Below are 16207 nucleotides of genomic sequence, written 5' to 3'. Positions count from 1 at the left end.
ATTTGTTCCGGTCCTTGGAATATCTGATTTTGCTTTCCTTTACATATGCTCAGTCCACTGTGGCAGTGCCACTGACATGGCTCAGGACAGCCAAAGCCTCATTGTTTCAGGAAGGACAATACAAGAAGAACACAAAAAAGAAAAGAGGAGACACAAGTTACAGGTAACATTTACATGAGCAAAGCTATTCAACTTCCCTATACACAACTTATCAGTCACCATTTGGAACAGCATTATGAGTAGGAGTGTTGCAAAGCCACTTTACTAAAAATAGTCCCCCAGAAACATTTCTTTATTCTTCAGTTTGAGAGAAATTTTCTAGCACTGTCTTTACACACTTTCCCTCAGAGTCTGTAAGTACTTTTCCAGACACTCATCCTTTCTTGATGTCCCAGGTAATTCAAAAAACCATTTCAGTTATTTGGTCTCAAATTAATGTTCACTGTCTCTGTCAAAAGGTTCTGCAGTCAGGCCAGACTGGTGTTTACAGTGCATGCAAACACCAGAGAGAACTGTCAGCTTCAGCCAAGCTCAGGCTTCCTCCCTTTCTCAGCTCAGCCCAATGCCCGAGTCAGCAGCAGACCCTGACAGCAATAGAGCTATGCAAAGATAAAATCTGGGCAAGCAAAAGAGAAATACCATTAGGATGTTTAGATGAGGAAGAGTGTAAGGCAGAAGGAAGAGAGACCAAATGGAACATAATGAGCGTGTCAGGGATTTGCATTCCAAAGTCTGCGTGTCCAGGGCAGTCTCGCATTCATGAGTGACATTGTCATCATGTCCCGTCATCCCCGCACACCACGCACTGTCACTAAAGGGCTCCTGTTACGTGCCTTGCTTTGAAACAGGGCTCACAAAGGGGAAATCTCAAAGGAAACGCAGATTAAACTGAACAAAGTCACTTCTGTGGTACAATGTTCTGCTACTGGCATGTTCCAACCAGATCCTGATCCCCCTTTGCCCCCCGCACCCCAACTCTCCACCCTTGTTGCACAAAGAGATCCCAAAAGCATTGGATGGATTACCTAATGGTTTCTTTAAACTGGGTAAAACTTGTAATACAGGATTAGTAACTCCTGGCTAATTAAGAGTGTCCTTCCTTATGGCTTACCAGATCTAACAAGCCAGACCTGGTGTTTGCAGCATCTGGACAAAATGTGCCCAGGTCTTGAACAATTTTCTGTGTTATTTAAAGATATGCTCATTTATCAGATTTACATAGCAGGGTCACATCGCTGTGACACAAATAATTATAAAAACTTCTAAGTAGCCCCTTATTTCTACATCAAAGGAAAGGATGTGCTTTGTGCTGGGTTATTGTGCTGAACTACAAGAAAGAAAGAAAGAAGAAGGAAAAACAAATAATTGAAGTGCCTTATGGAACACGCCTGTCTTTATTTCACATTCCTAAGCGATGCTCTGGCTTTACTCTGCCCTGGTGTCCCCTCATGCAGAGGTGAGATATGCTCCCTGTGCCCTGTGTCACACTCAGCTGTGGTCCAAGAGGTGCTGGAGAAAAGGCAGCAGAATTCCTGCTAAGAGGCAGCAGAATTCCTGTTCTCTGCTGAGAGGCAGCAGAATTCCCATACCACTCCACCACTCTGATGATTTTAACCTTCTCTTACACCTGTGCTGCTGCTCTCTGTGCAGGTCAGAGCAGTACAGCTCACAGCACCATCCTCACAGCTCACCCCATTACTGACACCATCGTGCACTGATGGCTCCAACACAGCCATTCAAGTGTCTTTTACTAAGTGGAGTAAAGCTATGAGTCTTTAAACATACAAATAGGTGTTACACCACATTCTGTTTGTTTCTGGAAGAAATTGCTTATTTGTGGAGAATCTTTGACAGCTTCAGGATGCTCTGTAGAACTGCAGATCTCCTTTCTGCTGAACAGCTTGTGACACTGTGTCACCAGACGTTGCCCTGTATCTGGTGGTTACTCATTACCTCTGAATTTGTGCTCTGGTAGATAAGCTATGCATTCCTAAATGTATTTAGGGTGGGTCTGCACCCTAAATAATAAATAATGATGCTAATATTTACCACTTGCATACACTGTTAACATCACATTCTCACACCACGCTGAGAGATGAAGTCAGGGAGATAATGAATGGGGCCAGTATTATCATTCCCATTTTATTGCCTGAGAAATTGGAAAAAGAGATGACACAACTCGCTCAAGGCTGCAAAGAAAGTCACTGAGAGCCACTAAATTAGAATCCATCATTTCACAGCTTCTACTTAACCCAGCTATTAGATAATACAACTTCCTGAAGAGCCATTCCCCACTCACAGCAATCCTGTCAGTGTCTGATGGCTCTGAAGAGATAATGCCCTTCATTCATTCCAAGTGTTTATGGCTGGTCAGGACCCTGCACAGACTCTGATGGTGTTCTTCAATGCACCTGTGCCAACAGCCTGACTGAAATGAGTCCTGTACAGAACCCTGTGCTGGCAGCTCTGGCAGCTTTGTAGTATTTGGGAGACTTTAAGAGCACAGGTAATGCTGCTTCTGATTTCAGAGCAGTGGCTTGAAGGGAAGAAAATATTCAGGACTGTGATGATGTATGGCTTGAAAAATGACTTTGTTAATTCATTGTATTGACACTGATTGAACTCTGCCAGCTCATATTTGTTCTCCTTCAGTATTCCATACACAAAGAAGTGCCATTTCTACACCAAGAAAGTGACAGGCCCAGCCACGAAGAAACTGCAATCAGAAAAATAAGAAGTATTATTAAAAACAACACCCACCAAGTGAATAAATTCTACTTCCCATAAATGGAAAAGGATAGCAAAGAAACATGAGCAGGACAGAACAGCATTTCTCAGTCGAAGTGAATGATGCAACAATACTTCTGCAAACCAACAGGATACAGGAACTCAGCCTATAAAAGGAGGCTGAAACCATCAGCGTTCACAGCTGGCTCCTTGCAGTTTCACCTGCCATTTAAGGCAGTCCTGCACGGAATAATCCTCAGCATGATTTCCAAGAGCCTTGACTGCACTCCAGCCTGGGCATGAGTCACAGCTCATTTCACTTGTAGAAATGTTAAAACTTATTAAGGTGTATTACAATAGGCAGCTTTGGTAGGTGAAGTGTTGATCCCCTGGAAGAAGTGTGCGATGAGGTAATGCAGTCATGGTTTGTGCTATTAATCACACATTCTTCTGGGGAGCTGGCCCCACACTGCTGGGGTTCAGCCTTATTTATCAACAGCCACATCTGCACAATGAAAATTTTTGCTTTCTGCCTTCCTGGTTATTGCAGATGCAAAATTAACAAAGTCATTTCAGAAAGAGAAGAAAAGAAATCTTGCCTTTGTAGCACTGCTAAACCCACAGGTTCTATGGATTATTGAAGCAGAGAGAATAGGTAGAAGAGCCGGTAAAACATTTCACAATGTCCACACCCTGACCTATAAAGGTTTCTAAAGTTTTGCTAGGAGATGCCTGTTCCTGTGTATGAATCATTTAGAAAAAGGATGAATCTATAAACAGGGAAGTAAGGAAAGAATAATGTTGGAGAGGCTGCATCCCCTGTCCCCCCATGTCCTGCATTATACCACAAAAGCATCTTAATTATTGACTCTACCTGAATGTTTGGCTTGATGAAATCCCAACTTAAGTTTTACCATCTGTTGTTTCCTCACCATTCCTCCCTCTGTAAAAAATTTTATTTTTCCAAGCTCTACTTTTATGATATTCTTAGTTGTGTGACTATATGGAAATGACCTACTTGAGCCTCTGGCCTAGGACTGGCACAAACCAATTGTCTGCAAAAATATTCCATGAAATAGAAGTGCCAATGTTGGACAGTTTGGAGTGTCCCTATGGCAGGAGCTCCCAGTGTGAGACATGACCTAATGGTGAGGCAGGTGCAGGGCTGCTTCTTCTGGACATGTTAATTTGCTTTTTGAATGTCTGAATATGCATCAGAAGCTTAAAGGCATAAAATCATAACACCAGCTGTGGTAAAGACACTTTCAATAACTATATAGACTTCAGGGGCAAATTTTTTGGCTTTCCAATGTCCTAAGGACAAGTCCAAAAGAGTCGATGTGACAGGCTGTAATTAGACTCTATAGAAAGCAACAAAAATGAAGAATATAATTTGGAAAAATGTGTTTCAATTAAGAGGCATAATTAGCTGGCGCAGGCAGGGAAATGGAGAAACAAACATGATGAAGTAGCTACAAACTACAGGTCTTCCTTAGAACAGAAGTTAAAGGTGTGCTACCTTTAGAGAAGTACCAGCTTTGGCTCAGCTCTGCAGCCCCGAAACAATCTATGAGAAAATAAAAGATCAAATGCATCAGACAAAAAACTGGGAGTGACTCTTGCCAGAACAATTTCAAAGCAGGAAATCTGTAACGCTGCTGCAAGCAGACAGAAATTGTGATCATAAAGTTACCCGTGCAGGAAAGAGAACATATTCTTATGTCCTATTAATGAGAAAAATGAGTAATTTTTGAAAGCCATTCCAGCACCCAGGCTCTGCTTACAGGTTAATCTCAGAAGAGACGGTTTCAAGACATTCTGAGAATGTATCCTCTGTTACTGTAGAGAACAAAAACCTGAAAAACACAACGAAATAAATCTTCTCTTTAATGTCTACAGCCTATCACTGCTTAAAAATTGAGATACTCAAGCATCAGTCATATAAAAGGGTGTAATTCAAAAGGATAATGAACACTCCCTGTCCTCAAAGACTCACATGTCAGAATTTAGAAAGATAGTCCATTCTTCCTGCCATTGCTTCCAAACCCACTCCATACAAACAGCACTGAATTATGGCTGCTGGCTCCGAAGAAAAATATTCCTCTAAACGCTCGGCCACAAGAGCGATACAACTAAATCTCCTGTGGATATCGGGCCAGGAAAGTGGATAACATGAGACATTTTCTTATGTAATCCGTAAGTTTTATTCTCTCGTTCCAGCTCCGCACGGACCCTCCCGCGGCGCTCAGCACGGGGCGGGCCGGAGCAGCTCCGTTCCGAAGGCCGGTGGTGGCCTCTAGTGACAACCAGGCAGATCCGCACGGAGCCCGCTGCCTGTCCCTGCCCTGCCGCTCCTCCGGGCTCCTGAGGCTGGGGAACACCAAGGGTTCTACGGACTGTAAAATGTATTCTTTTGTACAGCTTTATTGAAAATAACTTGTAGATCTTTGTGCCTTGGTCATGGCTGTGCCTGTACAGTGAGCTAAGATTGCGCTGTACAGCTTTGTCAACCCTATCTGCAGCATTAGCTCAAAGTAGGAAAATTTATCTGTAGTTTAGTATTTCTGGTTTATAAAAGAAGGAAAAATACTGTTTAGGAAACAAAAAAAAGACAAAAAAAGTACAAATTGTGCAAACTTAGAGAGGTCTTCAACAAGGGACCAGATGTTGCAGCATTGTGCTTTTTAATTTTTAGCTTTAATTCATTTAAATCTCTATCCAAATGCAAATCGTGTCTTGTTTATACATAAAACCAAATTTTGCTACAAATTATAAATGTTAGTCTTTGGTCATTCATTGTTTTTTTTTTTTGCTAAAGACAAAAACCAGAACAATAACAGACACGTAGGGCATCACCTGAAAACCACCTGGAAATTTCTGCTGCAGTATTTGTGCAATGAACATTACTAACAGTGCCAGACTTCCTCCAGGGGAGTATGGAGATGGATTTTCGGCCTGTTTCCTTTATTTTGCTTTTTTGGTATCTGCTTTCCTGACACAGATCTTGATGCTGGGAGGGTATTTTGGGTTCCAAGCAGGCCATAGCTTGTACAAACCCTGAGAGTGGGGATGCCGTGGGATTGCTGGGATGCGCTGAAAGGATGATATTCCAGAGCAGTCCCCAAACAAGAAGCTGCAGCTGTGCCCCTGCCCAGGCACCTCCTGGCATTATGAGTGCAATTTTACCCTGGGGAAAAAATTGAGTTTTTTCTTGATTTGCGGTGTGACACAAATGAGATTCCCAGAACCACAAGAATTTCTTTTAAAGCTAGCAAAAAGTCTACACAGATATGAACACATGCAATCAAATGAGATTCCCAGAACCACAAGAATTTCTTTTAAAGCTAGCAAAAAGTCTGCACAGATATGAACAGTGTGGTTGTACATATCTTTTACAGTGTAGTCAGTGTGTATCTATTTGCACAGAGCCATGAAAATTGTATTTGCCTCCTGAATCACAGAAATATGCAATATTTTTCATGGGTACTGAACCACTCCAGCATTCTGGAACTGAGAGAGTCAGTAGGCTGAAATTCTCTCCAGTTCACTGGTTTTCTCCTTCCCTTGACACTTCAGCTGCACAGGGTTTTTCCAAGGGAGAGAGATCTGCCAGCAGTCCTGTGTTAGAGCTGATCTTAATGGCACTTTTGGGGAAGAAAAAAGAGAAGGTTCGTTTGTGTGGCCTGGAGCTGTTTTTGTTGGCACTGAGATCTGATTCAGTTCGAGGAGAGCAGCTGAGACAGGAAAGGCAGCTCCTGACTTTCATTTTCCACCTGTGGCTGGGGAGGGATGGAACCCACACACTGCCTCACGCAGCACTCCAGGAGCTGGAACACCTCTCTAAGCACCATAAATATGTAATGTTTTAACTTACCCCTCTGGTCAAAGCTCCAAGCAGAAAGAAATAAGATGCAGTGGTTTGATGATTGAGATATTTTCATTGGACAAAAGATAAAAAGGAGAGGGAAATGAGGGGGAAAAAATACGTGAGGCAGACAGTGTAAGATCTTGAGCTGCAAATGATCAGGGCTTAGGTGAATCCAGCTGAGTTGGTGACATCATCCAGAACTTTCTCTCCTCTGATCCCATTCAGCAAAGCACAAAATACCTTGCTTTGCTCTTTGGAGAGAGCAGGCTTCGTGGGCATTAGCAGTAAGAGGAGATGCAAAGGTAGTTAAGAAAAGAAGGAGGGGAATATCTCAGACCCAGAAATACTGAATACTGGAATAAGGCTGGAACACTGAAAATGGAATGCTTCTCTCTTGAATGCACTTTGCACAGCAATGTCCTTTCAGGACTGTAGTGTAGATCTTTCAGAATCAAACTCTCATGATACTAAACCCAAACACAGAGACCAACAAAAGGGTGTTGGATTTCACTCCTACAATGGATCATCTCTACAGACTGAACTAGAAGACCTTGCTTTATTTCAAATAATTCAAAGTCTCTATGTCAGCCAAAAGAAAAGCATGTGTTCCACCTAAAGGCAGCAAAAACGCAGACCCACAGCTGGGTGTGTCTTTTTTCCTTGAACTCTCCAGACTGGTTGCCCAGGGCTGGTTAGCACAGGTGAGTCAGATGGAATGGCATCCACATTATCAGAGCCCTGCAGAACTTATCTCCATGGCCCTCCAATGCACATTAAACTTCTGTCACACAGGTGACATTTCTTCATGAAATCAAACAAATCATTAGTGTCGCTATAAATGTTTTATTATGTCTATAGGCAATCTACTCTGACCAAGCATGTCACTGAAGGGAAGTGCTACCTGTGAACCCACAGACTGTCCTCTACAGCTCCCACAGCTGAGTCTGGAGCTGAAACTGCTCTGCTGAGCTAAGCACCAGCAAACTGTTACAGCACTTCCTCAATGCTGACCAAAACTGCAGTACTGGACAATGGATTTTTAGATTGCCCAACATCTATTTAGGTAACTTACTCTTACAAGCAATAAAAAAATAAATAAATAAAAATGAGGCAGCCCATGATCTTGCAGATAATTCCTGGGCATAGTCCAGGGGTGGAGGACGCTGAGGCCACTCCCAGCTGATGCCCTGAGGAGCCCCTCACCCTCCAGCCTGGCTGGGGCCTTGCCCTCCCCTCACTGCCATGGCTGCAGCTTCAGGGCTCCCTCTGGCAGTTTCCACTAATTGATACAACCAGTCAAGATATGTTACATGGAAAAAAGTGTAATGAACCAACACCAGGAGTAAACCCCACCTCTGATGTGAATCCATCCCGATGCTAGCAAGTATTCTAGCTTTTTGGGGAGGATAGAAGAATGTATAAAATGGTAAGAGCAGAGAAATTGTCAGTAAACAAATGAGGGATGAGAATAAAAAGGACACTAAGAAAATTCAGCCTTTTATCTTTTCACATCGGGTTTGCATGATGCCATTGCTCCTTGCTTCCTCTTGTGATCATCATCTTGGATGATTCTGCTGAATAGTCTAGAGGAAAATAATTGCTGGAGATTTACCCTGAACAAAAGCAGCAGAGCCATAACACAAGGCAAATGTCTGACCTAAGCCTGATGCTCATCTTCATTCAGATCACTGACTTCTTTTGTCATTTGCTCACTAAATTTAAAAAAAAATAGAACCTCCAAATGATGTCCAGGTAACATGGAAACTAATTTTAATACTGAGAAGACAAAGCAGAAAGTTTGCTCTTAAACAGACTGCCACACAATCCTGCAGAGATCTAGGCAGTGAGATACAGAGCCAAGGGATGTAAGACCAGCAGGATCTCTTCTGTACTCCTCTTACAGTCTAAAGGTGTAGACTCTGCTCTACCAAAATGAGCAATCCTTACTCAGCCTGAATAATTTCAATGGACAAAAGACAACCCAACCTGAGTCTCTGCAGTGACACAGTAAATGTACTTTGTGTACATTGCCAGTGTACCTTGGTTTCACATCTCATAAAGGCTTCTTTATTACAAGTTACACCCAAAGAAGTTCAAGGTCCAAAGACACTTCACAGCATCCTCTTAGAACGAAAAATCCTGCCCTGCACACTGATTGCTTTAGTTTGGAAGCTGTGTTTCCAGAACAGCCAAGTACAAGAGTTTAACTCTGCCTTGAGCCAAGACCACTTAGACTAATCCCTAGCACAGTAACTTAAAAACTTGGCAGTACTGATTCCCTAATATATTGGGTATTCCCTGATACCCAGCTATTCTGGGTTGGGTGTTCTCAGAAAGCTGAAGGTGCCTCTAACACTAAGTTCAGTGCCTCCAAAGCTCCATGTCTCACCAATTTCCTTGCCCCAAGCTGGGAGATCAGTACATACAGCAGCTGCTCTCACTAACACAAGCCATGTGTGTTCATTGTTCTACCTGACAACATCAGTAACACACATAAGCAGTGTCAGTGCAATGCCCCAGGAGCTGCACCTCCACACTGTCCCAACACACGCCTGCCACCCACTCTCCTGCAGCACTAACAACTCCTCAGCAATCAGGTTCTTCCCTTGCTTTCCAAATTCTCCATGCACTTTCTGTATCAAGTGTACAGCAGTCAGCCCAGGAGCCTCCTCCACACGATCAGCAGTAGGATGGTTGAGTCTCTTCATGCCATGGAAAGGCAGCTGGTGTCCTTCCTGAAGACAGACCTCCCCAGTATGGCACTTGTTAGCTGGTGGTCTCTGATGAGGCAGGAGGGAAACTTGTTTTACTTCAACTTCAGCCGCACTGGAGGGCTGGAGGCTCATTCTGCTGGAAGCTGGAACTCAACACTTCCTGCCACTCTATGGACCTCAGCCTCTCTCATGCTGGCTGTGAAGGTTTCCAATATTCTCATTCCTCCTACCTTACTTAAGGTCAAAGAAATACCCTTCCCAATCAATCTCAGCTGTACTGAAAGTTCAAATTCCACTTGCAAGGGTTTTCTAATACCAGATGAATGCATATTCAATCCAAGCTGATGGCAACAGCCTCTTCATTGGCAGTGCAGATGTTGGTTTGTGCTTACTATGAAATGAATTCACATGGTAGTACAGCTGCCTCCTTTCTAATAATTTATACACGGTTCTAGACTGTCCTGAGGCCCAAGTTATTGCTTACTCAACAGAAATATAAATATTTTAAGTCTCTTGTCACATATAGGCAACTCTCATTTTATATTCATGCACTGCACAGGGGGCCAAGAACCTAATCATTTGTTCCAAAGGGCTACAGAGAGAGTTGGCTGCAGGTACGTGGTTATAAATGATTCAACAGATCATTTTTTATCTGTTATACAAAATAACAAAGCAAGCAAACTACCCAGGGAGTGTTCCTCAAACACAGACGAACAGATGAGAACCCCTTCAAATTATGGGGAGGGGGGGGGCAATATCCTGTGTGCTCTTTGTGCTGATACCAGCGACACTCTGCGTCAACATAGGTGGGGTTTCCAGCCACTGTGCTTCCTCTTGGACCTGTATAAAGGTGCACAGTGCACACTCAGCTCCTCACTGGCTCTCTATCTGTGCTGATTTACCTGCTCCAGTCCAGAAGGCAAAGAGCACAAATGGCATTCTCCACCCGCAGCACCCAGTGGAGTACGAGCAGCCGTGTCCAGCCCTCTGCACCCAGTGTCAGTAGCCTGACCTCCAGGAAAATGTCCATCCAGAAGATCCAGGCACCCAGTGTCTATGGGGGGGCCGGGGGCTATGGCACCCGCATATCAACCAGCACCAGCTCTGGCCAAGGCCTCGGAGGGAGCCTCCAGCTCAGCATCACTGGGAGCGATGTGCTGCTCGCTGGCAACGAAAAATCAACGATGCAAAACCTGAACGATCGCTTGGCTGCCTACCTGGAGAGGGTGCGCTCACTGGAGAAGTCAAACTCCCTGATTGAGAAGCAGATCAGGGAATGGTATGAAAAGAACACCATAAGTGTAGGGCAGGACTACAGCTCCTACTTCAAAACAATTGATGAACTCCGAAATAAGGTAAGAGACCATAGAGCCCTCCATAAATATAGGAATTGCAATTATCAGTGAGATAGAGAATAAGTTGTTGTAGAAAATGAACTTTTCTAAATTGTAATTGGCCTAGCTGGGAAGAAAAAGTTTATTTTTGATTAGCTACATAATTAGTGACAGATTTTTGATCATTTGTAATATTAGTGACAGATTTTCGATCATTTGTAATACCAGATACATACATGTGACAGATTTTCAATCATTTGTAATACCAGATACATACATGCAGTTGTGAGTAATCTCATACCTTGAAAATCTGTGACTCAAAATTAACTAGTTCTATGACATTTGCCTTAGGTGGCTTTAATTAGAGAAAGTACTAATGATAATCTAGGTATTTAAATATAGTTTAGCAACAATCTATTTCAAAGTGGTTTATTAGAAAAGAAGGGCAAGCACTCAGAAAAAAATTAAAGACCACTACTTAAAACAGTAAATTACCACTGGAAACAATGAAATACTCCCAACAATGAATGGACAGGTTTGTCAAATCGTGTTTCCAGAACTTCCTTCTGTCTTTTTATTTTTAATCAGTTCTACTTCCCAACATTTAAAAGCAGATCCCTTCAGAGAACAGTTCATCTTAACTATTTGATGTACTTATTTTATGGCAGGACAATTTGTCTTTTGGACATCCCTAATTCCTTTCATGCACTTCAGATGGAACTTAGCATAAAGCCAGCTGACCAACAGACAGCTGAAGTGAAGGAGGATGAAGCCCACTTACAGTATTCATTCCCAGGAAAGGATCAAGTGTGAATTTCTGTGCAAAGTTTCATTGCTTGTCCACCATTCCCTTTAGATTGCTGCTGCCCAGATGGAAAATTCCAGACTCGTCCTGCAGATCGACAATGCCAAGCTGGCTGCTGATGACTTTAGGCTGAAGTAAGTTCCATGATTTCATATCAATTCTCTTTCATGCTCCTCCTATTTAGGAAATCTTCCACTTACTGGAATTGGTGCCAAGAAGTGAACATTTTCCAACTTTAATGAAAATTTCACAATGGCTGTGGTAGTTACTGATTCTAACATTTACTCCAAACTGTTGCATTCCAATGATGACAAAAGGCACTGCATTGTACAGGTTTGAGAATGAACACCTGCTCAGGCAGAGTGTGGAGAGCGACATCACCGGACTGCTCCGTGTCCGTGACGACCTGACCCTGACCAAAGCTGACCTGGAGTCCCAGATTGAGAATATAACCGAGGAACTTGTTTTCCTTAGGAAGAACCACGAGGAGGTGAGAGCAGCTGACTACTGCCAGGGAGAGGGGCTTTGAGTGGCAAACACAAACAACCTCACCAGGAAGCATTTCTATCCTTCATGGAAGCAGCATAACCATGTGTGACCCCAAAGGACATTCAAGTTGTCAGGGATCAAAGGCTGAACACTCCTCCATTCCAGGAATGAAGGAGTAAAGGTTTTCTCTAAGAAAAATTTATGGTTCAGGAATTGCTATCCCAAAAAGTACACAAATGGGAGCCATGACTTCTGCCCTCATTCCACAATTCCACAGATCGAGTTTTGAGGAAATAGTTTTTATGATACATTTATCTATGACACAACATTTATTGCTATCAAGTAAGTGAACTTTTCTAAGATGAGGTGCACTAAACAGTGTTTACAAGGTGATTAAGTTGTTAAGTTGTCCTGCCCCAAGGTACTATTGAGGATTAGTCCTGTGTGTGTAGATGTTGAGTTTGTGTCCCATGCCCAGGAGTGACAGCTCCTGCAGCTGGTGCTAACACAGTCCCGTTGCTGCAGGACTGTGACAGGCTGCGCAAAGAGGCGGGCGGCTCTGTGAACGTGGCGGTGGATGCTGCTCCCGGCATTGATCTCGCAGCTATCATGGAAAACATGAGAAAGCAATATGAAGAAATGGCAGAAAAGAACCGCCAAGAAGCCAAAGAACATTTTGAAAAGCAGGTAAAGTCAACAGCTTAAACACCAGCAAAAATCTCGTTCATGCCTGGCTGCAGCTCACAGTCCCTCCATTCTCCATTCCAGACAGCAGAACTGAACCAGGAAGTTGCCCTCAATGTTGAGCAGCTGGAGGTGCAAAGGAAAGAGATCACGGAACGGAGACAGGTCTTCCAGAACCTCGAGCTGGAATTACAGTCCCTGCTGACCATGGTAAATAACAAAAAAGCAAAATAAGGACTGTGGATAGCAGAGAGTTACACAGAGGTGTAATCAATAGAGGACAAAAAGATAAATAGAGGAATGAGGGGCTTTACAATCAAAATTATATTGAAAAATTTATCCTCTGAATAATATGTCACTGTTCTTCTGATGCACTATAGAAACAGAGCCTGGAAGGCTCTCTGGCTGAAACGGAAGCACGGTACAGTTACCAGCTTGACCAGATACAGGGAGCAATTTCCAGCCTGGAGGCTCAGCTGAGGCAGCTCCGAGCTGACATGGAGGCTCAGAACAGTGAGTACAGCATCCTGCTGGATGTCAAGACTCGCTTGGAGATGGAGATCGCCACGTACCGCCGGCTGCTGGAGGGAGAGGAAACCGGGTGAGCACACACATGGCTTTGCATCTTGGTTTGGGTGTTTTGTCAAATCTGCCTCTCTCCAACTGCTTTGGGGTGGGGAAGCACATTGTCCAGTTCTCAGACACAGAATCAGAGCAGGCTGCCGTTCAGGCTGGGCTGCTGAAGCTGCTGTGGAATTTTGAGGTGGCTCTCCCTACAGCCACTCTGTGAGCTGGGGAGTTGGGTAGATGTTCACGTGCCAGGAACAGTTTTTGATCAACTTGTCTGTGTGGGTTAAGCAGAAAGAGGAAATTCCCCCCAGATTCTACCTGTTCAGCTGTTCTGGCTCAGGAACTAGATGGGGTGTACCTGTGTGACCTGAAGTCCTGGCATTGCAGAGATGAGTCTGCAGATTAACTGTACCTACAGCTTATGCTTAGCAAGTTTCACTTCAACTGAGAGAACTCGTTTTACTGAGTTATCTTCTGATTCAATGTCTTGATGAAAGGGGATTAGCTGTCCTGATCAAACACATTGGAAATGCACAAGGATGTTCAATACATGAGTTGCCATATATTTACATTTTCTAATTTACAATTTGAACAGGTATTTAGAAGATATGCCAATAGCAGTAGAGACTGAAAAAGGTATGTCCCACCAACTTCTTTCTGTTTTGATGGTGGCATGTTGAAATGTTATGGAATGAAGTAGCTTTCAGAGCAAATAATCAGCCAGTGGAATCTCACATCAAGAAAGCAATCAACTGTTTGCTTACCCTATGAGGACTATACAAACCTGGGTTTATATATACAATTCAGGTGCCCACTATAAAATCACAGACTCACCTTACCCATTCTGTGATTCTGTGAGTCCTCAGAGAGCCAAGAGAACAAGAGAGAGTTACTGAATTCCCCTCTGGAGAACTGCAGAAGCATCTGCTTCTCCCTGCTAGCTGCACAGGGAGACTGAGACTTCCAAGTAACATATCCAATTTCATAGCAAAAAGCTCCAGTTTGGTATAAGTCTATTCCAAGGTTTTAGGTCTACAAATCTGTACTAAACTGAACCAAAACTATCAAGAGTGCTAGAGAGTTATTGAGTCCAGTATCCACTACAGTTTAATAACAGGGCAAAATACTCAATATCCAAAAGAGAAGCCACACCCTACACACTGCAAAATTTTATCTTTATGAAGATGCTTTTTGATATTTCCTCATCAACTTCTACTACTGCAGCAATATTACCTTGTATTAACTTACTTCTCTTTTCAATTTCCTCAACAGAATCAAGTAAGTTTAAGAAGATCAAGACAATAGTTGAGGAAGTGGTTGATGGCAAGATTGTCTCCTCTGAAGTCAGAGAGTTTGAAGAGAAGATGTAAATGGCACCAGCAGAAAAGATGCCTCTGAGTTCCCTGGAGCTGATGCCAAAATGAAAAGGTTTATAAAGAATCTGATCTACTTCACCCTAAACCCCAGAAAGATTAAAAAATGACAAAATCTCAGATCTGTTGTTGTCATTGTTGTTTTTGTGGGGGAGAGTTAATAAAAATCTGTAAGTCACAACATAGAAGACTTTAGGTTTACTTATAGTGACTGAGTACCCTGATGGAAAAAAATCAAATCAGCCTGGTATGAATGTATAATTGCTTCCAACACAGATAAAAATGGAAGTCTTAGTTTTTTAAAATGCGTTAAGGCATCAGTTCAGCACACCTTTTCTGAATGTGAACTCCCACTCATAGTTTCACTTCATTAAAACCTGATTTTCAGATAACAAGAAGTACCAATTTGCTTTTCATAATATATTAACATGAAAAAATAAATTGAAGAAGCCTATTTGATATTTTTCACATTCTGTGAATGATTATGTCACCAGGGACTATGGCAAGCCAAGATATTTTATGGATAAAAATATATTTGAAATTATCTCCCACTCTCTCAAACCTTTCTGTGCCAATAATGTTCCGTGTCCCATAGGGAGGCCCCTGTGCCACACCTGGATTCTCAGTCCCAGGAGTTTACATTTTCCTCTTGAGAACATAAACACACAAAGCTCTTCCCTATGAAACCTCACCTGTCCAGAGCTATGTAGTGCACATAAACAGCTGCCAAAGAACTAATCCTCTGCTTTCACTGCCCCGAGTCACTGAGACCAGGCTATCAGCTCATTTCCACACAAATGCTTTACTGACACCTTTGATCTTCCGCTCTTTTCTGCTCCAAAAGCACCCCATGCTCCTGAGTGCGGATAAATCAAAAATTAACACATTTCAGTTGACAAATCCAATGATATAATTAAGCCAGGACAAAGGAAAAATGATTTTCCATTTATCAAAATGACTTCAAAAGAAAAATATACTGGCTTGGGAGGGTTCCCATGCCCAAACCTGCACCCAGAAGCACTGCATTTCATCTTTAGATCTGTATTATGAAGAGCACCAAATACAGAAATCAGATTTCTTATTTTGAGATAACAGCAAACTATTCAGCAGATAGAATGGTCAGTTCCCAGCTCCCAAGTAAAAATTCTTATATGCTATAGACTATAAGCACATCACTCTGAGGTATTTCAGGGATGAAAGCGTTAGGGCATAAACCCAATTCCAAATCCTATTTGGTATATTTATATTTTCATATTAATGATCACCCTGCAGCTCACTGAACATCCATGTGCCCTTGGACACCTGATGGTCACTTTTCTTACTTCTTATCAAGCATCCAGGAGCACTAATCCAGCAAAGGCTCCTGGCTGAAGGGCATTGTGAAAAGAAAGATATCCCTGCCACACAAGCTGAGAAGCAGGGATCAAAGGGATCACTCTGCTGACTTAGCAAACTCCTGTAAGAACAGCCCCAAATGCAGGAAGCACTGCATCTGCAACGACAAAACAATTATTTAAGAGGGATTTCAATGCAAGAGGAACTTTTTATGCACCATTGCACATGGCAGAACACAATCATGATGTCTCAGCTTCACTCCACCCATTTCCCCTCATACAAATACCTGGAGGGCACCAGATTTCCAC

The 16207-nt window shown here is 42.8% G+C and overlaps 1 protein-coding gene across 3 annotated transcripts; it reads left to right on the top strand.

Moving 5' to 3' along the window:
• The first annotated feature begins 10241 nt into the window (after positions 1-10241).
• KRT20 (keratin 20) lies at positions 10242-14561 on the top strand. 3 transcript variants are annotated; one of them, XM_041426609.1, is made up of 8 exons: positions 10242-10664; positions 11500-11582; positions 11782-11938; positions 12463-12624; positions 12706-12831; positions 13002-13222; positions 13787-13827; positions 14464-14561. In XM_041426609.1, exons 1-8 carry the CDS (start codon positions 10242-10244, stop codon positions 14559-14561), a joined length of 1311 nt encoding a protein of 436 aa, XP_041282543.1. The 3 variants fall into 3 exon arrangements, with proteins under 3 accessions (XP_041282543.1, XP_041282542.1, XP_041282544.1); XM_041426608.1 differs by lacking the exon at positions 13787-13827 and having other exon boundaries at positions 13002-13214; positions 14388-14561; XM_041426610.1 differs by lacking the exon at positions 13787-13827 and having other exon boundaries at positions 13002-13216; positions 14444-14561.
• Positions 14562-16207: the final 1646 nt, after the last annotated feature.

The sequence above is a fragment of the Onychostruthus taczanowskii genome, unplaced genomic scaffold (genome assembly GCF_017590055.1).
Source record: "Onychostruthus taczanowskii isolate IOZ18803 unplaced genomic scaffold, ASM1759005v1 scaffold91, whole genome shotgun sequence".
Lineage (NCBI taxonomy): Eukaryota > Metazoa > Chordata > Aves > Passeriformes > Passeridae > Onychostruthus > Onychostruthus taczanowskii.
Note: the sequence above shows the minus strand (reverse complement) of the source record. Positions and strands in the feature narration are given on the sequence as shown.